We start from the raw sequence: 24,546 nt of genomic DNA on the forward strand, positions 1-24,546 counted from the left end.
TCAACCACCACCTCACAGCTGCATGGCATCCTAGCTCATTCACCCAGGCCCGGTGACCTGTGATGGAGAAATTTACGAGCCAGGATTCCTAATCCCCTGGAGCCCCCTTAAGAGCAAATAGTTTGTTCCTGCCTCAGTTCATGATCCCGCAGCAGTTACCCACCAGATTGGTTTCCTGCTGGAAAATTAAATGAAGGTCTTGTCTGGATAGATATTTCCAAACTATAACCTCTTGAGTTTACTACCCAGGCCATTCACCTTCCATTAGGGTTAACCCCAAGGTTGCCTGATTAGGTGTGTGACTTGCCATCCAGAAATTCGACTGAGCCGAGCTGCATCTCTCGGCCCACATGAATGTACTTCCTGCACCAGCATTCCTCAACTACACTTCCCAAACCCCCTCTACCCATTACCTTGCACTGCAGATTTAAAACTACCAAACACCCCAATGCCTGAGGAGTCTGTCGCCCCAACAACATAAACCTGTGGTTCTTGTTAGAAACCATTATTATCACACTCAACAATAAATACTCTAGTGCCACGATAGGGGAGCATGGCCTTACAGAGCAATTACAAACATCAGTTAACAGATAGCCCATTCCCATGACTATTGACAGGCTCCGCCGTCCCATCGTAGCAGGGACCCATCATAGGCTTTCGGCCCTTCAGCCCAGTGCATCATCGGGGTGACAACCTGGGGGTTCGACCCCTTCAGGTCTCCGTTGGAATCCTTTGATTCCTCAGTTGTCTCCTCTGAATCTTTTGCCAGAGCAGCACATCAGTGCTCAGAGTTCAGGGAGTGGTGCTGCTGGATGTCTGTAACTACCTTGGCTCTCTCCATCTTTGCTTGGTCCCTTGACAGCACAGCACACAGCAGCTGGCGAAGCCCTCGCTCCGACTTTTGCCTCCGGCAGTCCCGAGGCCCCTCGCTCTCATGCGGCCTCTGGGCTGGATGCCCCCTCACCTCTAACCAGTCCCAGCTTCTCGGCAGCCGAGGTGTAGCAGTAAGATCCATCGTGATCAACAATACTTCGTTTTGCTGGGAAGAACAGTACATATTTCAGGTTGTGTCCTCAGGTGGCGTGTCATGCCTATAAAGGTTTCTTTTTGTCGTTGCACCATATTGGTATAGTCCAGCTATATAGTTACTGTGCCCCCACCAAGTTCCCAGGGGCCATGTGCGTAGGCCACTTGTAAGACATTGTCCACGTCTTTGAAGTTCAAAAGCCTGGCCACCACTGGACAGGGCGGTGCCCCGGGTACTAGCGGTTTGCCCGGCTACCGGGGGGCCCTTTTCACAGTAAAATGGGGACATGCTTTTTCCCCCAGCACCTCCAATAGTGACCAGTTCTCCAAAAAAAGGACCCATACTGGGGCCCTCGCAAGTTCTGGAAGTCCCACTAATTGCACGTTATTGCACTGAGACCTGCCTGTAGCATCCTCTGCACAATATTGGAGCTAGTCGATAGTTTTCTACATGTCGCAAAGTTTGTAGTCAGTGTCCGATATTGTTGGCCGATCGAGGATTCCATTTTAGTCATTCACTCTGCCAGCTATTTGTGGTCTGCTCTAAGGAGCACCAGATCAAGGGACAACACACAAATGTAGCTTTCCAACGCCGATTTAGTGTTTCATACAGTCAGTAGGATAGCTGCGGTGTCGACTGCCAACCGTGATCCTCCTCTGCCTGAGCGTGGTCATGGGGCTCCACTTGCTTTGGGGGGAGAGTCAGACACCAGCTCCATTTTCTGAGCCTTTGGTCGCACCATGCCAAGGCGGGCTACGCAGTCTTAGGGGCAGTCCTCGCTGCCCACCAGGAGCTATCCACATCCCTTTCTCCCAAGCCTTCAACACTGCAGCCTCTTCCACGCAATGTGGGCCGGTTTACACTGGGTTACACCTGCTCCCCCTGGAAGACCAGCCCCCCCCACCACCACCCTGGCCACAGCTTCCAGGAGCCACCCACTTAGCCCACCAGAAGTCAAACCCAAGCAGAAAAACAGGCTACACACCAGGCAGACAAACGCGGTCCCCCTGCAGGCATAAGCACCCACAGCTCACCCCAGCCTCTGGGTATTCTTCACTCTGCTTCGGTCTCCCCTGGAGCTGTGCACATGCTGCTTTGCCCCCCCCCCCCTCCTCTCCACTCCCACACCCTTCCTGCCACCGAGGATCGCCTCTGATCATCTTTTGGAAGGATGAAGCTTTTCTTAATGGCCGGTGCTTCCTCAAATTAATGGTGGTAAAATCACTTTGGTGTTGGATGAAATAGAAAACTGTTGTAGATATGTTCAGGTAGACAGCAGGACACTTCTTAGTAGTTACAAGTTAGGTTTATTAAGTTACAGCAGAGCAACACACCTCGCCAGCTGACCAGACCCCAACTGACAAGTGTGAAACCTCCAAGTACCACATAGAATGTACACAGGCATTCTGGGAGGCTTAGTAGGTGGAAACATAGAGGAAGGTGTCGTGGCCATGTTGGGAGGAGAACTAGTTTACTACACATCCTCCTCCTTTATCTAGAAAAGCCAAATGACCGCAGATGGCCATGTTGGGGAAGAGCATTTGTTTACTACACATCCTCCTCCTTTATCTAGAAATTTATTACACACCCATCATCCTCCTTTATAATAGCAAATAAAATAACGATAGAAAAGACAAACGAGCGTTAAAGGGCAAAGAGCGTTGAGAGTGAAATGTGAGGTGAAACACACCACCCAAAACAACTAATAGGTATCACCACCACCTACTCCCCTTAGACAGACCAAAACAGGAAAAATCAGTCCACTTTCTCCTATCAGTCTTTGACCAGCAAAAGAAACATAAAGAGACAGTTCACTTTCTTCGACCTGTTTTGCGCTCGAATATGAAGATAAAGGTTAACTTGAAAATATAATTTTAACTAGAAGTCCCGTCTGGTCTGGATCCCTCTAACAAGTTCTTGACCTCTTTCTTAACTATTGGATCCTTTGCTCTGATCGAGGGCCTCAGAATTAGATTTTATTTTTGGACTCTTAAGTTTCGGAACATTTGTCCCCTCCTGGTTCACAGACAAGGTTAAGAACTCCCTGACCAGCATCCAGATGTGGAACGTTAGACCCTGTTCTGGGTCCTCTGACCCACTTCTGATCGCCATACCAGTCATAGACTTTGTGCTCTCTTGGATGACCTTTGTCCAGTCCTTGCCTACTCTTGGACAACCATTGTCCATTCATAGTTGTGGGACGACCTTTGTCCCTTCTTGGACGACCTTTGTCCACTCTTTGTTCTGTGACGACCTTTGTCCTCTCTTGGACGACCATTGTCCCTTTCTTGTTCTGGGATACCTTTGTCCCCTCTTGGACGAGTTTTGTCCACTTCTTGTTCTGGGACACCTTTGTCCCCTCTTGGACGAGTCTTGTCCACTTCTTGTTCTGGGATACCTTTGTCCCCTCTTGGACGAGTTTTGTCCTCTCCTTGTTCTGGGATACCTTTGTCCCCTCTTGGTCGAGTTTACTACTTCTTGTTCTGGGACGACCTTTGTCCCCTCTTGAACGACCTTTTGTCCACACCATGTTCTGGGACAACCTTTGTCCACTCCTTTGTCCTCCTCCAGTTTTGGTACCTTAGTCCTCAGCTGGCTCTGGAAATATTATCTTTGTCTTGCTTCTCAGTCATGGTTAAAACCAGCTCCCAGTTGTAGGACGTTTGTCACTGGTTTGGATCCAGCGGACCGCTTATGGACTCGCTATTTAGTTCTTAAATTCCTTCTATAAGTGCTGTGTTTCCTTCTTACTTCTTTGCTTCAAGTGATCTGGTGCTATGCTCAAAGCGTGGACAAAATGTGGCATCCATACGCACAATGGCACTGACTATTAACTGAATACTGTCCTAAAAGTGCTAAACATTTTGCTTTGAGAATTTTGAATCGGTGGCAGGCATATTCATACTCCTGACTGCATTGGCGTTTTTTTTTTTAATCTTGTAGTGCTCGATCCCTGTATAACTGTTACTGTACTCCCCTTTGGTGTTTCATAGCTGCATGCACTTCAGCCTCTTCACGCATACATTCCAAGAAATGCAGCAGAATATTTCCTTTTTAAACTAAGTGACACAGTTTTCCTAGGCTCTTTGACACCTTGCTTGGCTCTTCCGTGTTCACTGTTATTATTACAGAAATCCACTAGGTGGCAGTCGTGTCACTATTACAAGTGTAAACTTTCCAAAACACGATCATAGCTGCTAATGAGTCATCAACAGTTACTTGGTGTACAATAATCCGAACAAGTCCCAACACAGAATGTATGGATTTCCTTTGAAGCAGAGCATTCAGGCAGAAACAAAGGATCGGCACTCACCTAGTCATTAATTCACAGTTTGTATTTCTTTGGTTCATCTGTAACCAGCGCTTTCAGAGCGCAGCGCATTCTGACAAACGAAGCCTCGATCTTGGGATCTTCAGACGTGCGCTGACTAAGGAAACTGACTTGTGTTCCCGTAACCCAGGGAACGAAGCAACAAGATGGTTGCCTGAAGTCACTTAGTGTAATTTCACGTTGCGCGATGACGTGCTGAAAACACTTCTCTGGCAATCAGGACAACGCCAAGAACACTGGACGTTCTGAAAGTGTGACGAAGTAGACACAGCCTCTCCGCTAGTACCCACGAACATGCTACGACGTCATCAGTGTGAGGAAGACCGCACCATGGGAAGGATCTCTCTGCATAACAACGGTAGGACGGAGTCTTGGACACTCTTCATTGCCGAGTTCCCTCACTCTTGGCTGTTTCATAAATTATTCACCTCACTCTTGACGCCTGTCACACAAAATCTTATATATAGCTCTCATAGCTTGCCTCAGTCGCGCAGACCGATTACTTTAGTGTGCTATTTCAAACGCCCATTGACTTTAAATTAATCAAGAAGATTTGCTTTAAAATATGTCCGTTTCAATTCTACATGCACTTTTCACCCTTGCTAATCGCTTTTCTGACCTGTCACATCGTGTCAATTTTCTTTTGCATAGGTAAGTTCTTGGCTGCGCTTTAAACAGCAACTGTCTTTCGTACCTGGGAGGTCGTCTTGATTCAGGGTTGACAACAGTTGAAGTAGTTGTGACTGGTTTCTTGGTAATTCTCGTTTCTTGAAATTTCCCTTGTATTACTCAGGTTACCAGTTTCTTTTCTGGCGTTACTCTGGTTACACGTTTCTTCTTCTTAAATTACTGTAAGCAGATGGGCTGATTCTATATCTTCTTTATTTGTTTAGTTTCATAATATATGCTGGCGTTTCACGGGTTTCGGGTTTCTTTACTTCTTATTTCTTGCTGAAGTTGGGTGAAACGCCTTCTTGGGTTCTTAGTGCGAGGTGCTGCTCGTGCTGCGCTGTTCTTCTTGGTCTGCTTGTCTGGTCTGGTCAGCCAAGATCGTCGCCAAAATGTTGTAGATATGTTCAGGTAGACAGCAGGACACTTCTTAGTAGTTACAAGTTAGGTTTATTAAGTTACAGCAGAGCAACACACCTCGCCAGCTGACCAGACCCCAACTGACAAGTGTGAAACCTCCAAGTACCACATAGAATGTACACAGGCATTCTGGGAGGCTTAGTAGGTGGAAACATAGAGGAAGGTGTCGTGGCCATGTTGGGAGGAGAACTAGTTTACTACAAAAACCCTTAGGCAAGGAAACAGAATGGTCCTCCTCACCTCCAACTCTTCTTCATAAGTAAAGAAAACAGGAAAAGCGTGACCAGCCTACTTGGCAAGTTCAGTACAGCACTTCATCTTTGCTCATTTTAATGGATTTAGGACAAGATATATGCTTTTTTTTGATCCGGTAAGGCACCTAAAGCTAACGGACTGCACTTATGACACAAAACAATGATGATAAAAGAAAAACACCCAACTAAAGCTACAAACAATTTGAAAAATCAAAGTTGTTGATGACAATAGAACATAAGTTTAAAATATTTTGTCAAGCAAAATAGGATAAATACAAATGACATATGAGAAAGTATGACTTAAAAGGATCTGCTCGCCTATGACAAGTGTCAAGAAATCCCTCTGTTAAGACAGGAAAGTTGATCTAAAATGTGACAAAGCTATGGAGTCTGGCTTTCAACAGTCTGCCTTTTAATTTTGTTGAGAGAATACAAAGATCCTAAATACAAACAGTTCAAAGTTCTTCATCTCCTTTTAAACTCCTGAAAGTTTTCTTCTTTTCATAACAACTCCGGATGTCCGCACTTTTCTTATTATTAAAAAAGAAATTACATTACCTGTCGCCTATTACGGATTAGAAGTGACGTCACAATAACCAAACCATCTATTGGCCAGTCTGGATGCTCCTTTCAGAAAGAGCTAGATCATAGAACGGTCTGGAACCAGTCCAGGGGGGGCCGAGGGGAGAGGGAGAATGAGATCTGTACTCTATTGTGAGGACAGAGTCCATCTTGACTGTTCTGAGCACGGCTGCTATAAAGCCGAATGTATGCTCAGTCAGACTGCTCTGAAACGAGTGTGCTTTAGATCTGTGCTGCTGGTCTTCCTTGAGTGATCGCTCCGTCTGGGTTCTGGCTTCCATTGCTATAGGTCTTAAGCTCTCAATGCCAGTGAGCAGAAAGGACATGAAAGACCTCAAGCTCAAACAGCCTGGAAAATACCCCATTCTGCATACCTCTCCCAGAAGACGGCTGAACACGTCTCGATGTGAAAGAATTAGCAGCAAAAATGCCCTCCCCAGTACCAAAGCTGACAGCTGCTTTTAAAATCTATGTAAAAAAGAATTGCTTAAAGATTTACAACTAGTTAAACACACTAATTTACGTCAAATGTATAAATGGACGCCTTTCTGCATTTTTGCTGTGACCTGGTTGGAGTTGGGAGCTTGGAGTTTGCCATCAGCCATCAACCCACTTCTTGCGGAACCCGCTCCGCGGGTCCCGCTGCGCTTGGAGTGCTGCCTGCCATTGTTTACAGGGGGATGCTGAGGGAAGGATATTGGTAGGGGCTGCGAGCGAGCGCGCGCGCTGCACTGGGACTACATATCCCAGGAGCGCCCGCCTGCCTGCCTGACTTGCTACACCTGGGCCGCTCTCCCCGACCCCTCCCCCCTCTCACCGAGCATTTATCAGCTGTTCTTTGGATCTGGCAAGTGGGACGCCTTTCTGCATTTTTGCTGTGACCTGGTTGGAGTTGGGAGCTTGGAGTTTGCCATCAGCCATCAACCCACTTCTTGCGGAACCCGCTCCGCGGGTCCCGCTGCGCTTGGAGTGCTGCCTGCCATTGTTTACAGGGGGATGCTGAGGGAAGGATATTGGTAGGGGCTGCGAGCGAGCGCGCGCGCTGCACTGGGACTACATATCCCAGGAGCGCCCGCCTGCCTGCCTGACTTGCTACACCTGGGCCGCTCTCCCCGACCCCTCCCCCCTCTCACCGAGCATTTATCAGCTGTTCTTTGGATCTGGCAAGTGGGACGCCTTTCTGCATTTTTGCTGTGACCTGGTTGGAGTTGGGAGCTTGGAGTTTGCCATCAGCCATCAACCCACTTCTTGCGGAACCCGCTCCGCGGGTCCCGCTGCGCTTGGAGTGCTGCCTGCCATTGTTTACAGGGGGATGCTGAGGGAAGGATATTGGTAGGGGCTGCGAGCGAGCGCGCGCGCTGCACTGGGACTACATATCCCAGGAGCGCCCGCCTGCCTGCCTGACTTGCTACACCTGGGCCGCTCTCCCCGACCCCTCCCCCCTCTCACCGAGCATTTATCAGCTGTTCTTTGGATCTGGCAAGTGGGACGCCTTTCTGCATTTTTGCTGTGACCTGGTTGGAGTTGGGAGCTTGGAGTTTGCCATCAGCCATCAACCCACTTCTTGCGGAACCCGCTCCGCGGGTCCCGCTGCGCTTGGAGTGCTGCCTGCCATTGTTTACAGGGGGATGCTGAGGGAAGGATATTGGTAGGGGCTGCGAGCGAGCGCGCGCGCTGCACTGGGACTACATATCCCAGGAGCGCCCGCCTGCCTGCCTGACTTGCTACACCTGGGCCGCTCTCCCCGACCCCTCCCCCCTCTCACCGAGCATTTATCAGCTGTTCTTTGGATCTGGCAAGTGGGACGCCTTTCTGCATTTTTGCTGTGACCTGGTTGGAGTTGGGAGCTTGGAGTTTGCCATCAGCCATCAACCCACTTCTTGCGGAACCCGCTCCGCGGGTCCCGCTGCGCTTGGAGTGCTGCCTGCCATTGTTTACAGGGGGATGCTGAGGGAAGGATATTGGTAGGGGCTGCGAGCGAGCGCGCGCGCTGCACTGGGACTACATATCCCAGGAGCGCCCGCCTGCCTGCCTGACTTGCTACACCTGGGCCGCTCTCCCCGACCCCTCCCCCCTCTCACCGAGCATTTATCAGCTGTTCTTTGGATCTGGCAAGTGGGACGCCTTTCTGCATTTTTGCTGTGACCTGGTTGGAGTTGGGAGCTTGGAGTTTGCCATCAGCCATCAACCCACTTCTTGCGGAACCCGCTCCGCGGGTCCCGCTGCGCTTGGAGTGCTGCCTGCCATTGTTTACAGGGGGATGCTGAGGGAAGGATATTGGTAGGGGCTGCGAGCGAGCGCGCGCGCTGCACTGGGACTACATATCCCAGGAGCGCCCGCCTGCCTGCCTGACTTGCTACACCTGGGCCGCTCTCCCCGACCCCTCCCCCCTCTCACCGAGCATTTATCAGCTGTTCTTTGGATCTGGCAAGTGGGACGCCTTTCTGCATTTTTGCTGTGACCTGGTTGGAGTTGGGAGCTTGGAGTTTGCCATCAGCCATCAACCCACTTCTTGCGGAACCCGCTCCGCGGGTCCCGCTGCGCTTGGAGTGCTGCCTGCCATTGTTTACAGGGGGATGCTGAGGGAAGGATATTGGTAGGGGCTGCGAGCGAGCGCGCGCGCTGCACTGGGACTACATATCCCAGGAGCGCCCGCCTGCCTGCCTGACTTGCTACACCTGGGCCGCTCTCCCCGACCCCTCCCCCCTCTCACCGAGCATTTATCAGCTGTTCTTTGGATCTGGCAAGTGGGACGCCTTTCTGCATTTTTGCTGTGACCTGGTTGGAGTTGGGAGCTTGGAGTTTGCCATCAGCCATCAACCCACTTCTTGCGGAACCCGCTCCGCGGGTCCCGCTGCGCTTGGAGTGCTGCCTGCCATTGTTTACAGGGGGATGCTGAGGGAAGGATATTGGTAGGGGCTGCGAGCGAGCGCGCGCGCTGCACTGGGACTACATATCCCAGGAGCGCCCGCCTGCCTGCCTGACTTGCTACACCTGGGCCGCTCTCCCCGACCCCTCCCCCCTTCTCACCTATTTGTGCATATATTACGGGCTCTGCTCTTCCGCTGCGCGGGAGCGCGCGGGAGGGCGCCGGGAGAAGCCCGGGACAAGGGCGGGACCGTCTGTGGCCGTCAGGGGCCAAAGGAGGCCGGGCTGGGCCACCCCACTGACGAGTAGGACTCGAGATCTGTTTCTTGTAATTCGTTGTTCTCGGGACTCCATTGATCCATTATATTGTGTGCCCCACTGTGTTTATGTACTCGTAAAACCTACCAATAATGTCTCACATGTTAAATACTACCAGCTTACCACCTCCCCATTCTGAGGGTGGTACGACCATTCTAGGCCCCTTGGACAAATTCTTTTCCAATCGTTCCAATCAAGATATAGACAAAGAGATCTCACTGGCGGAGAAACGTGCAGACCGTAGGCTGTCCATTGAGCTTCTTAAAAGCTCTATGGAAAAAAGGTTGCCGCAAGCCTATCCGGCATTGGTAACCCCTCTGTCCTCTATAACTTTGCCTGGGGTGATTGAAATACAAAACACTTCTCCCTCTATTTTGGAGATTGAGGACGGCCCACTACAAAGATTGGACAATGCCACTCTGTCCACATCTTTACCTTTAGACCCCATTGTACATTCATCTACAGTGAAAACCATAATTAAAACTAGTATGTCAGGCCTAAAACCATGTGTAAAAAGGAAAAGGATTACTGCCCCAAGGAAACTCCATCCTTCCAAACCCCCTAACAAGGTAAGAAAAGTGGTAAAAAACCCTTTATTTACACAAAAGGCACACAGTGGGGTAAGTGGAAGTGGCGACTTACTAAATGAGGGGGACAATGTAGTTATAGAGAGTTCTAATCCACTATTTAGTGATCCCCAGGGGAACGGGTTGGCTGCGAACATTCCTCCAATAGACTCATTGATACCTGAGCTGGAGAAATTACTAAGGTTGCTTCTGACACCCATAGAGGCCAAAGTAAATAAGCTAATGGATCGATTAGACCACTTTGAGCAGGCCACCTTGGATAATTTTTTCCATACTAAGTCACTAATTAAATTACAGCCCAAGATAACTGAGTCTAGTAGGGCTGAGGAAATTTCAGAAAAAGTACAAAATCTGCCTGTTGTTGTAACACTCCCCCAAGCAGGCTGCACTATAAGTAAGACCCAGGCAAAGGGACCAAGTCAACCGCTTATTTCACCAGAGCAGGTCTGTCCGAGCACTAGTGCAAGGGAAAAAGCATCTAAGGTCCAACACCTTATGGTAAAGGACAAGAATAAGACGGGCCTACAAAACAGCAACATTGTTGCAAGTAACCATCGGCCAATGCCAAGTATTTCCAATCCAAACATAAATATTGGAGCAGAGGGCCTTAATGGCCCCAGGACAACTAAAGCTTTATCCTCAAACCCTCAGCAAAAATCAAATAGCCCTAACCCTTGTCCTAGTGCCCCGGTTAATAGACCACCACCGACTTATTTGGAGAAACAACCCCGAAAGATTCCTCCTGTGAATCTTACCCCGGATTCCCACCCTTTCGTGGCGGTTCTCACTAATGTTCCACCTCTTTTAGTCGGTCAAGGAGAAAACTTCCAGATGCTCAAAAATAAAGTAATGCACTGGTTGAAGGAAAATAGACCACTCCCGGGGGGGCTGGACGGGTTGATAATAGGGGTAAGGAGGATCGACTGGATTGGGTATACCAGTAAAAACTTGGGGGGTGACTGTATTATCATCAATTTTCAAGACCCCAGGGTGGCTGGTTGGATTACAAGGCAGGGCTGGGGTATAAGTAGTGGTGGAATTGGTATCGTGGATCTTTCTTTTTTCTACCCAAGACAAACATGCTTACTAAAAGGTGGGCCCATGAATCTAAATAGTTCCACCAATCCTCCGTTGGTAATGATTGCACCCTCACCCTCTACCCTACTGCAATGGCAACCCCAAAATATTGGTTCAAATTATAATAGTCTGGAAGGCACTGAATGTATGAACTGGGGATATTGACCAAAGTTTAACATAAGGGGATGCCTTCCACACCAGAAGCCAATTTGGGTCCCCGAAACCCCGGAAATGACTACTGATGCTGTGTTGAAGGTAATAGAAGGCGATGAAAATGTTGCATCTGTAGAGGAAATTACCGGGGATTTAATGCAAAACATGAGTGGTGAGGTGTTAATGGAACAGAATACTGTGGACAATGCTCACAATTTGGGAGATGAGGATGATGGACAATTGAGTCCCATGGGATTGCCCATTTCTGATATAATGGGTAGTGATAGCCCTGCTATGGAAAGCTTTGTATCTTGGAACGTTGCAGGATTGGGGAGTAAGTTGATGTTACAATCGTGGGCCGACTTTATTAACGGGTTTGAACTGTGTTTCTTCCAGGAGACTTGGGCCTGTGATCCTATTTACCTCCAAGGCTATCTAAATTTTTCAATCCCGGCATGTCGAGGTCCTAGGGGTAGACCCAAAGGAGGCCTCACAGTTTGGATTAGACAGAGTTTCGGACTTACTGTGAAAATGTGGGACTTGGGCTGCAGAGATATTCAAATGCTACGAATTTCCTCAGTAGAGTGGGGTGTGATAGATTTATATAATGTCTATGCCAGAGGTTGTAATAACGGGAGTTCCCCCACTTTAGAGGCTCTATTTAATTTTCTGCAATCAAAGTCCCTTGGAAACAGAATAGTAATAGCTGGGGATTTAAATAGGACTTTTGAGCCTCTAGACAGTACCGAAAACCCATTAGGACAGGAAGAGGACAAACTATGGGGTGTTCCCTCCCTGAATCTTGCCCCTGTCAAACGTTGGTCAAAAGATATTCTTTCCTTAAATGCTATGTGTTTAGAATATGGGATGCGTGCCCTCAATGGTAGAACAAAGGGAGATAAGGAAGGTATGTGCACATATGATAATGGTCATAATAGAAGCAGGATAGACTACGTTATTTGTAGTCTTAATCTTTGGCAGGGGGTTTGTGACATGGAAGTTAAGGGCAGGATAGAAAGTGACCACAACCCCCTCTGTGTGACCCACACTTGGTGGAAGCACACTCAGCCTTATCTACATGCTAGTAATGGGTTGCTCCCAGACATGGCGAATAATATGCGTAGATTGAAATGGCCCTCGGTATTGGCGAATGCAGCCTCCATGGATTTTATTGGGTCTGAAGTGGACAAAGCAATTGTTTCCATGGAATTAGCTAGTGCAACACTGCCAGGATCTAGGGCGATCACTGAAATCCATAACAATCTTTTCGCCACCCTAAAACCATATTTTATGAGAACATGTAAGGGTAATCGCACAGCTTCCTCTAAACCAGCAGGGTGGTTTAACAAACAGTGCAGGGCAGCCAGATTAACACTGGGTAATGCTATTAGAAGCAGGGACAGTGTAGCAATCAAAATTGCCAGGAAGCAATACAATACTAGCATTTTCTTGGCCAAAAAAGACTGGGATGAGAAGCATTGGGAGGAACTGAAGGAGGCTTCTGGAGCAAAGGATTCCAGGCTTTTCTGGAAGATAGTAAAGTGGGGCAGAGGTGGTACCCCAAACAAACCGGATAATAATGTTGCTGAATCCGATTGGGTGAATTACTTTAGGCCCCAATATGCTGAAACAAAGGAGGGGGGTGGTGGGGATGTAATCTTGGCTGTATTTCCTAAGGATGATCTGTTTTCCTCCAAGGAAGTTGAATTTGTAATTAGCTCCGTTCAAGGGGGTAGGGCCCCGGGATTAGACGGGATACCCTCGGACGTTTTTAAAAATGATAAAGATAGGTGGGGCAGATATGTGCTCCTATTGGGGAACGCAATTGCAAAGGGTGCGCAAGTCCCGGAACAGTGGAGGGGAGCCATCATTATACCCGTCCACAAAAAAGGAGATCGATCCCTTCCAGCTAACTACAGGCCCATAAGTTTGATTGCCACCGTCCAAAAAGTAATTGGGAAGATGGTGGTAAACAAACTTATGGACTGGGTGGACGAAAATGATTCTCTTTCCCCTTTTCAGGCAGGCTTTCGAAGGGCTACCAGTACCATCGACCAGGTGTTTCGCTTCACTATGCTACGGTGGGGGACGGTTCTTCTTGGTGGGGGCAGCCTGTATGTCGCTTTTGTCGACCTGCGGGCTGCCTTCGACCTAGTCCCAAGGGGTAAGCTCTGGGCAGTGTTAAGTAAGATAGGCATTCCCGCAGAATTGCTTACTTTGGTTATGAGGTTGCACGAATGCAATTTTGCCAAAGTACAGTGGGGGTCAAATGGCCAATCCTCTACTGACTTCCCTGTGGAGCGTGGGGTGCGCCAAGGTTGTGCAATGGCGCCCTTGCTCTTCACATTATATATCAATGGGATAGTCAGCAGGATGCAGGACGCTAGTGTGGATGCGCCTTCGTTGGCGGGCATCAGGGTTCCGATCCTGATGTTCGCTGACGACACTTTGATAATATCCAAAACCCCAGCTGGATTGCAACGGGCCCTGAATGTTTTTGATGACTTTTGCCAGGAGCATGGCCTGGAAGTAAACATAGGCAAGACCAAGCTGATGGCTTTCTCCCAAGGACAGAAGCCTCGCCCTAGGATACACTTGAATAATATCGGGCTTGAGGTCGTAAGGGAGTTCACCTACTTAGGGGTACAAATCGCAAGTAATTATGGTTGGTCCCACCACATAGAAAAGGCGGTCCTGAAACATCAGCAAATATCGGGGGCCTTACGGGTGGAGCACAATAGATCCAAAACAAAACCCATAAAACCTGTCCTCGCTGTATACGATGCTAAGGCAATAGGATCGGCCTTATATGGGGCGGAGCTGTTTGGCTTTGACAACTTAACCTCATTACAGATAGCTGAGAACTGGTTTCTTAGGGGCATTACGGGATTGCCCCAGAGTACACCATTAATCCCCCTTAGTCTTGACCTGGGAAGAAGATCGGTAACCGACCGAGCCAGACTGCGTCCCATCTTATACTGGAGGCGACTTTGGTCCACCCCTGAAATTAGGCATTATGGGGAAGGCTTCCTGGCAATAATCAAGAGTGATACATTCCATAAAATATCATGGCTAAAAAACCTAAGGGTATTGCTAGGCGAATTAGGTCTTTCCAACCTTTGGGACAATCCGTCGGGGGAAGTGTTCCCAAGCAAAAATATACTTAAAGCACTATATTGGGAATGGATAGATGAGAGGCTTTGGAGAAGGGTTAAATCTGACTCAATGGGAGGTCGCTTTTTGGAAAGTAAAATGTGTCCTGCTTTAGAAAATTACTGGGACAGTATAACTGTTCCTATGGACAGAAAGTTGTTTTTCCAATTAAGATCTGGTTCCCTCCCGTTGAGAGATCTAACAGGCAGGTGGAAGAGTTTGAACACCCAGTGCTGCCCAGCATGCGGCGCAACTAAGGAAAGTGTGGGACACTTCCTATTTGCTTGTAAGGCTTATGCCTCCCCAAGAAGGGTCTGGTTAACCCCTATCTGCAAGAACCTTGGGACATCCAGTGCGGCTGAGGCACAGAGAATTATTTGCACTACTTCTGAGGAGCCTATTGTTATGGGAATAGCAAAGTACCTGGGGTGGGCTTGGTCCATTAGACGGAGAGCCCTTTCTGTTTCTCCTAATGTTTCTTGATTATGTTTTATTTGTATAATGTTTTGTTTTACAATGATTAAGCTTGCGCAACTGTTTTAATGTATTGAATGAAATGCCCTGATTAAGTGTGATGTTTTTATAATATGCATGTTGTGCTTTTATGAGTTTATAACTCGAATAAAGCCTTCTACTACTACATAAATGGATTGCAGACCCTCATGGACAGTACTATCCTTCAACCCAGCTAATGAAGACCTCCGTATGGAGCCTACGATCAGCAGCAGGCTACGACATCAGGTTTGAATATCAGATGTGGTATATTTGCTAAGCTGAACACTTAGAACTGAAACGACCCACATAAGAATCCCTCCTTCCCATCTTAACCAAGCAGTGGGATCACAGGCAGTCACTTTGTCTTCCTTTGGCTTTGCCCCTTTAGCTGTCAACAATATTGGGAGCATTTTACGGAATTCCTTTCACAGTGAGTGCCATGAAATAAATAAGAATAGGTTACAAGTCATGTGAGGCAGGGACCAGGCCCCGTGTGTGTTAAGGAATTAAAAAAAACTCCCAAAAGTGTGTTAAACTGATACCCGAGTCACCGTGCAGTTCAGAACCTTATGAAGCCGGTTGACCTGTGACCCTCTTTCCTGCTAGTAACAGCCAGTAATATCACAACTCAATCACTTTTCATTATAATTGGAGCGCTAGCAATTTGAGTATTACATATAGCAGAAAGTGTGCTTCACAATGATATTGGGAGCTAACCTTGGAGTTCAGTGACCATTTAGAGGCACAAGTGTGACGGACTTTAAAAAAAACAAGCATTGGCATAGCCAATAGGTCTTGCCTTTGGGACCATATACGTTTTTAGTTATCCAGCACAATATCCTTGGTGCAACAACATCAAGTGTTGCATGGCTAAACACTTATAAGGTCCCAAAGGCGAGATCTATTGGCTATGCCCCTCTAGTTCCCGCACAACTATACACAGCTGTCCATGGCACCGACTGAACTCTGCACAGGTGCCCCTCACGCCCCATGCACAACTATTCACAGGTACTGAGCTGCACAATGCCACCACCGACCCCCTGCACAGGTGCCCTCACGCCCCAGCACAACTGTTCACAGGTACTCAGCTGCACAATGCCCCGACCGACCCCTGCACAGGTGCCCCGAACGCCCCCTGCACAACTTTTCACAGGTACTGAGCTGCACAATGCCACCACTGACCCCCTGCACAGGTGCTTTCACCGACCCTGCACAACTGTTCACAGGTACTGAGCTGCACAATGCCCCGACCGACCCCCTGCACAGGTGCCCCTCACGCCCCATGCACAACTATTCACAGGTACTGAGCTGCACAATGCCACCACCGACCCCCTGCACAGGTACCCCGAACGCCCCCTGCACAACTTTTCACAGGTACTGAGCTGCACAATGCCCCGACTGACCCCCTGCACAGGTGCCCCGAACGCCCCCCTGCACAACTTTACACAGGCACTGAGCTGCCCATGGCACCGACTGACACCCTGCACAGGTGCCCTCACGCCCCTGCACAACTATTCACAGGTACCGACCGACTACCTGCACAGGTGCCACGAACGTCCCCTACACAACGTTACGCAAGTACTGAGCTGCTCATGGGTCCGACTGACCCCTGCACAGATGGACACAATGGAAAAGATAGACGCCCCCCTTACACACACCCCAGCACAGTTTTGCACAGGCAATGAGCAACATATGGCACCCAGATTTCTCCACACAGCTGTGCACAAATACTGAGCTGTTATTGGCCCCGACTGGCCCCTGCACTGCTTGATACAGGTACACACACACACACACACCCGGACCCCCATTAGCGAATCATAGAGCTTAAAAAGTGGCCCACATTTGCAAAGCAAGCCAGTTTTGAACTTGTAAAGTCACACTGTATGGGTATTTGTAAGGCCTGGGATACTGCATGCATGTGTAGTTGCTGCAGGCAATGTCTGTGGCAGTATTTGGGAACTCAAAAGTAAAACCCGGCCAACCACGTCATAAAACAGGCCCTCGTTCACTTCCTTATTGCCTCGTAGGCCAATACGGCCCTGCCACACACACACCTGCACAGCTTCACATGTGTAATGAGCAACACTTGGCACCCACATGTCCTCCGTCGCTTTACAAAGCTACTGAGCTGTACATGGCCCCACCTGGCTCCTGCAGAGATGGCCGCAGGTACTCTGAAGCAGAGGTCCTCACATACCCTGCACCCACTGAACCCTGAACAGATGGGCGCAGGTAAGGAGGGCGGATGTCCCCCAAATACCCTTACACAGAGACTGAAATGCACATGGCACCCGGGTGTCATGTACAGCTACACATAGGTACTGGGCAGTACAAGACACGCACGTGATGCATGGCACCAAACTACCCTTGACACAGGCTTACTCCTGGACATCACATGGCAGCGGACAACTACATATGTGATCTGGGTGGCATGTGATACCCGCGGTACTGGCAGCACAAGAAACCTACATGCCCTTCAGGGCTACACAGTTTCCGGGCAGAGAATGATCGCTCTACACGGATTAGGAAAGCTGCACACAGTAACTAATGGAAACATGATACCCAAGCCACGTGCAACAACACATAGTAGGTGGGCAGAACATACACCTTCAAACAATAGCGCAACTACAGACCTAAGCAGCTTACTGGGTGTTTTGCACGCTCTGACACAAGGAGCACAGGTTGTAATTCCCGTTTGACTGAATTGTGTGTTCCTCAGCAATTCGCGATTTTCCCCCTATCTCCCTTATTTGCCTAAATTGCAAGCCCTTGATAACCACCGGCTATAAGCACTGAATAAAAACACACAAACGGTCGATCTGTTTCTTCATCAGATGCCCCCCGTGCCACCACAAACTACAATAGGCACCTGAATTAATGTAGATTTTCAATCGCACTGACGGGTATTTTTTTTAACCTCCCAGAAATTGTTGATCTATGCCTGCACATCATGGGGGGAAATGTATGAGGGATACATTTCCAACTTCATCCTAAACATTGGTGAATCTAGCATAAATGCACATTGTTACCTGAGCACAGGGAATGAAACAGCTGATGTGGAACGTTTAGACGTTTAATGGGGTAAGCGTTCGTCTCATGGACAAGGGTAACTTGTAAATCGGGGAGAGGTTGTGGCGTAACGACTAAAACTGCTGCCTTTGGCTTTTGGAACTGAGGTGCCAGGTTCAAGTCCCAGCGCAGCGTGCTCGTTCAACAGAGTGTGATTCTGTGCAAATTACATAATCTACCCGGCCTAAATCCTTGTGTAAGTAACTAGTGCTTTGTCCCGAGGTCACACTACAAATATCTATATGTAACTGGAAAGGAAAAACCAGGGAGACAATTTGACGTAGCACCTTTCAGTGACAGCCAACATCACCATAAAGGAATAAATTGCGCTCTGAAGCTGAATATGCTTTCGAGTTGTTCGATTTACTCCAGGAAATAGAAGACAAAACAAAACAAACAAGCGCTGAAACACAAGCGCGGCCCCACAGCCGCGAAAGTTAACTGAGTGAGTACTCGTCACACACACAGCATTGACAAGTGGGAGGGGTGGGGGGAGTGCGGGCCAGAGCACACACAGCGTTTCCCTTGCGGGAGCGAGCCTTGGGCACCATCTGTTTGGAAGTTAATTACAAACAGATGGTTTCAAAGCTCGCTCCCGCAAGGGAATCGCCAAACGTGCACGGGTTGCCATTGAAAGCAATCCAATGCGTGCATGTTTTTGGCAGAAAAAGCGAATCGATTTCAAGAGGTCTCCTCCTATCAGTGCATGCGCGCTGCGTAGGCGAGACCTTAAAAAGTCCAATTTTCTCTTTGAGGCCCAGAAGCCAAGATGCACATCACTTCACATACAGCTCCCACTCAGCAAAGTTGAATTTGCGATAGCAGGAGTTAATATATTTCTTGCACTGGCATGTGTGATATGCTAGGAGGACATTAATGAAAGCTGTGACATAATAACTTTACCTTAAAAAAACGAATTCACTAATCTATAGCGGAAATGCCTGTCTAGCATACTAGTGAGTGCTTCAAATGTAGAGTGTTTGTGCAACACATATCTTGTTTTGTGCCTGTATAAAGCACTCAGGTCTGCTCCTGTGCTTGAGTTGGTAAAGGTGATCTGGAAGTTACAGATCTTCGTGGCGGGACAGGTCATTAAACAGTTCAGATGACCGTACCCTGTATATAAGCAGTAGATTACTTTATTTCAGACTATTGTTCAACCAACTGAAATGACTCATATCTTTCCAGTTTAGCAATATTTTTACATCAGAATGACCTTACCTCCAACAACGAGCAGCTTAACTTCTTTTTCAGCAGCAGGGCTTGTGGGAGATTTATGAAAAACCTGAATTGACAAGAAGGCGCCATTATGTTGGTATAGATCCGGAAAAGCAATAATGTTACAGGAGATACTGAAAGTGTTGTCTTTGTGCTTCTCAAACTCCGAGAGATTAAATTTAAAAGATGATTCCTCCTCTCCATTGATGAGAAGCTTGAATTCATCTATTCCATTTGGGGTTTTTAGATGGCCATTAGCACGAGTCTTTGTGTGGGTCCAGTGGAAAATTCTTTTACGTGTGCAGCCTTCGCATGTCAAATAGGCATGTATTCCAAGGATTCGTGGCCTAAATCCAGTGACCTGGAAAGATATGCTTGCCTTTTCCATGTGTACAAGCTTCTCTGGCAAGGAGATATCTGTGAGCTTTGGTGGTTCTGCAAAACAATAAAAATATAAGACAAATCAAGTCTGTATAAAGATTAAACTTGCAAATGTCAAAAAAAGTAGGCAATTAATCAGTAAACACATACATATCACTACACCGTTGAGGGCATACAATGCATTAACAACGAGAACATGTCAATAAATGCATAAATCAATACATTTATTATTCAAATTACAATATTCAATATATATATATCTTAAAAATATATAAATAACTCATTTAGCAAATAAAATACATCACAATACTACATATCTTAGTTTTTTCATTCACACGATCTATCATATCCTCACATCCATCCACAACGTACATCAGTACAGCAATGATGACAGGGTGAATTCCAATGCATTTCTCAATCAATCAAAATGAGTAGATATGATGTATTATATGTACGGAAGAGAAATCTCTAAGCTGCATTTCTTGAAAAATACTTTGTCGTAGTTTGTCACTCTAGCTTTACTCATACTGTGGGTATTAATAATGACAGTTTCTCTCTGTGCATGTTTCGGCATAGCACCTTCTTCAGGGAGCCACATGTGATGTATCCATCTATGTATCTTGCGCAAATCTGCAACAGCTTAGAGGAAGGGTAGAGCCTAATAGAGTACTGTAAATGCGAAATTATTCACTACTGGCTGCCCAAATAGATACTTTACAACTCTAAGCATGAACAACAGTGAAATGCCTGGACCACCAGAATATTTTCCTAAGGGAACCCGTATTATTTGCGCAAACTTGATATCTCTCTTTCTTTCATGAACCAGGAAAAGCCTTTGTACCTTAATCATGGCGCATTCTTGTCTACTCTGTTGCATGGGCGATGCCCGAGGATCCCATTCGTCTGTGTAAAATCAACCGCAAAGCTTGTGAAGGACTGGTGTAAGTTGGGGATAGGGAACAAAACCGATCCCTCTATCTGTTTCATTAAAGGTACAATAGGGACAGATTTTACTTCCTCAGAAGTTTCGATTCATTTACTCATATAGCTGTTGACATTATTTCATGGGCTGTGATAACTATAGTGCAACTGAAGTGCCTTCAGGTTAGTTTATGAAATAAGTACCAAAAATCTGAGTTTATGGGACGGGACACTATATTATTAGAAGGATGGCAATTCTCTGTAATGCCTGGGGACAATAGAAGTGATATCATGCACCCTTTAATTCGAGGATAACAGTTCAACAAGTTACACTGCAAGACATCTGATTCATCCTTGTGCATTTACTGGGGTATACCCTAGTTAGCCATCACTAGGCCATGAAGGCTAAGCATAGCTTTAAGTGCCTATCACTTCCTCCTGCAGGCATAGTCTCAACTGCCGATTGCAATCAGCGCATGAGCAAAAATATCCGACAAAGCCCAGAGTAGCAGTTCCTAGTGTAGGCATGCTCAGTGCCGGCTAATTAATAATGGGCGGATGGACTGCGCCACAATTAATAAACTGAGTAGCAAAGAGCAAACAAAAATAGTAATTCTGCTGCTACTCAAGCAAAGAGCATAAAGATACTCTCTTTTCTTAAGTGTGTTACGCTCTTTGCTTAACCCATTCACTGCTAGACCCTTCCCCCGCCCATGCAAAGCCTTTTTTTGTGCTATTTGGGGTAGTTTGCGTTTAAGCCTCCATAACATTTTGCCCACATAATCTATCCATGCCAAATTTGTGTGCTTTTTTTCCAACATCCTTTCGAGTCTAAAGGTAGCCACGGTTTGTGTAATCCCATTAAAGGGACCACAAAATTAGCCAAAATCTAGCAACATTTTGAAGGGGTTTGGGGGAAATTGGGAAAAAGTGTTGCCGATGAAAGCGTATGGTTTTCTTCCTACAAATGGCATCAACGAAGGGTTTGAGGTGGTAATATCACCATCTTCCCGGCCTTCAGAAACAGGAAGACTTGATTCAAAAAAACAATTTTTAACACAGTTTTGGCATGTTACTGGGAGATAGCCCATTGTTCCTATGTTTTGTGGTTTCAACCTTCTTCCAGTTTGTGGTGGAAACTGGTGTGAAACCCCTGGTAGATCCCGGAAAGTTATACATTACTGACAACTACACAAAAATCTGAATTCAGCAAAGGGGTAATTTGAGTAGATCCTTCTAAGTTTTCCTATAAAAAACAAAGTTGAAGTAACAAAAACTATTGAAATTGAGTTAAAAAAACAGACATTTGTGTCTATGTTTTCATCTGTAACTTCTTACTATGGCAGATTTTCAAAAACAATATACCGTTACGTCAGCTGGATCTTTCTGGATGCACGGATATATAGGGCTTGTAGGTTCTCGTAGAACCCGAGGTACCCGGAGCCAACAACCGAGCTACACCTTACAAAGGGGTTTCATTGTGTGCTAACTATACAGAAATTCATATAGTCAACTATAAGGAATGGAAAAAAGGTATGAAGGAAAACTGTATTTCTGAAATGTACACCAGTTTAGGACCAGCGGTTGTTTGTACATCTCTGAATTTATGGGTAAACAAATTGGCATGTGTTTCAGAGGGCATTTTGTAAAACGTCTTCTTTGTTAAACACTTGCTTACATTTGAAAGGCACAAACGTAGAAACATTCAATCAGTAATAACAATTGTTCTACTATTCTGTATTTACATGACTCCCAATACAAATGGCAACTCACTTGTGTGGCTGGGCCTTAGGAGACATCATATTTCACCCAGCGGAATGCAAGTTTTTTCACAAGGTGTCTAGCTCTGGATTGTGGGCCCCAGCTCAGCAGGCACCAAGGGAAACCTACCAAAACTGCAAATTTGTAAAAACTAGACACCAGGGCGAGTCCACGGTGGGGTGATCTGTGGGGCTCGCACCAGATATTCTAACCAAGAATCCCCTGCAAAGTTCAAACTTTGCCTAAAAAAACACACTTTCCTCACATTTATGCTTTGTAGTCCATTCACAGTCCTTTAATGCGGTACACACAGAAAAACATTCACACTGCCAGCTGTGGGCCCAACACAATACAACACTTACATTTACAAACAATGCCATTCAAGGGCACATCATTCTCATATGCCAACAGGACTAGCACAGCAATCACACCACAAAAGCACCCAACCATAGGAAAACTGACAAACATACCTCAAGCAAGTCAATACACATACTGGCTACCAGTCACCAACACACCGCCAGTCCACGCACACCACCAGCCAAGCACCAGTCCATGCACACCCCCAGCCAAGTGCCAGTCTACACACACCGCCAGCCAAGCGACAGTCTAGACACACCACCTGCCTTACCTACTCATATCCTGCCACGCCTCCTCCTATAATAATTAAGACATGCAGACCACAGGGCCCTGTTCTCTGTATAGCCCCCCTCTTGAAACATCCTTCTCTTTCCTTTTTAGGTCTTGCGCCTAGCGTTGCAGTGTGTAGTACTGCTCGCGCAGCGAGAGTCCTTTTGTCCGGGGTTCCAAAACAGAGCCTGGAATCGCACACGCTCGTGGGCCAGTATGGTACGTGCTTGAAAAAGCCTTGTGACACTTTTCCCGGCTGAAGCAGAGGCCCGTGAAGAGCATTTGATTTCGGCTTACTGTTTGTTTTTAAGCGGTGCAGGGTCAAGTCTATACTTGCACTCAAGTGTCTGGACCTCTGGCTGTGCAAGGGCCTGCCTCACAGATGAAGCTGAGGACTGTAAGATTTGCTTTACTTATCAGGGGTAACACTTCTCAAGAGCAAACAGAGAGTGCAGTGGATGAAGTGACTTGAATAAAAAATGAAAGGAAGGTATGACTAAGCATTTTCCTTGGAGAGTACCTGGTGACAAAAACAGCATCCTTACCAAGTACCACGCATCAGGCGTTAGAAAAACGCATTTCCGTGTGGTAGTCAGCACCATGGCAATGAAATGCAGCATCACGCATTATAGGCATCACAACTGCCTCGGCTGTCTCTTAGCCACCACGCTGCTATTTAATTCCCAATTGCTGACTGAAACTCATAGCTGGTGGCGTGGCAGCGCATTGCGGTGTGCGCATTGCTTCCAGCAGGCTATAGGGGTTGGTTAAGCTGCTAGGTACACTGTAACCATATTAGCCTGGATTCCTGACACACCGCACTGAGGCAACTTCACCACTGACGTCAGGCTAGGTATTGCCCAATGGCTACTACCAAGACATCAGCCCACCCATGTGACTGGTCATTGGACTTGTGACAAAGAGAATATGTCCTACAGTTGCCGGAGGCAGCACGAGCAGGTGGCTGCAATTTTATTTGAGGGAGGCTAGCTGTGCCGCCAGCGCACAGTATCAGAACTAACTTTCAAAATGTTGAGCCCCACGACCGGACCAGACCCAACCCCTACGGACCGTGGCCACTGTAGCATCCAGCACACCATTATGCTGCAGCTGAGAGGTGGCAGTCGGAATCTGAGAAGACTGCAGCTAAGCCCGGTGGGCAGCAGCAGCGCATTTGCCATAGAGTTGTTGTTGCGGCCACAAAGCGGACCTGTAACCTAGCCTCACAAAGTGTGCGTCAGTGCCCATCTGAAGTGTGTTATAATCGCTATCAATCTAAACATTTGGTTGGTTTCTTTTGCAGTTTTAGCATTGTCATGATCAGCTGCCTGCTAGTGCCCTGTGTTAGCTGAAGATCAGACACAGTCTAGTCACTTCGCATCGAATGTCTTATTCAATACTAGACTCTCTGTCTGCAGTATTAGATACACAGTACTTTTTTAGGAGTGGAGCGAGCCCTCAGCCAAGTGACGTAAGTTGAAGTCGCACAGAGATTACGAACTCATTTTAACTGGTCCGGCTGGTGATGGTCAGGTGACTCTGGTCAGTGGTGACGGACCCGACCTGTTGTCATTCTAACATAACAAATTACTTTCAGCGCCCAGCAGCGTCAATCATTGTGTAGGTCTCTGTGAG

At 47.3% G+C, this 24,546-nt stretch overlaps 1 protein-coding gene across 2 annotated transcripts in view; it reads right to left on the reverse strand.

The window, feature by feature from the left end:
• The window catches only part of LOC146857534 (uncharacterized), a 364,382-nt gene that overhangs the window by 225,449 nt on the left and 114,387 nt on the right, over window positions 1–24,546 (reverse strand). For both annotated transcript variants that reach the window (XM_085648076.1, XM_085648077.1), the window contains exon 5: window positions 19,225–19,656. In XM_085648076.1, coding sequence (XP_085504202.1) covers window positions 19,225–19,656 — 432 coding nt within the window. The remainder of the gene's footprint in view (window positions 1–19,224; window positions 19,657–24,546) is intronic.

The sequence above is a fragment of the Triturus cristatus genome, chromosome 3_2 (assembly GCF_964204655.1).
Source record: "Triturus cristatus chromosome 3_2, aTriCri1.1, whole genome shotgun sequence".
Classification (NCBI taxonomy): domain Eukaryota; kingdom Metazoa; phylum Chordata; class Amphibia; order Caudata; family Salamandridae; genus Triturus; species Triturus cristatus.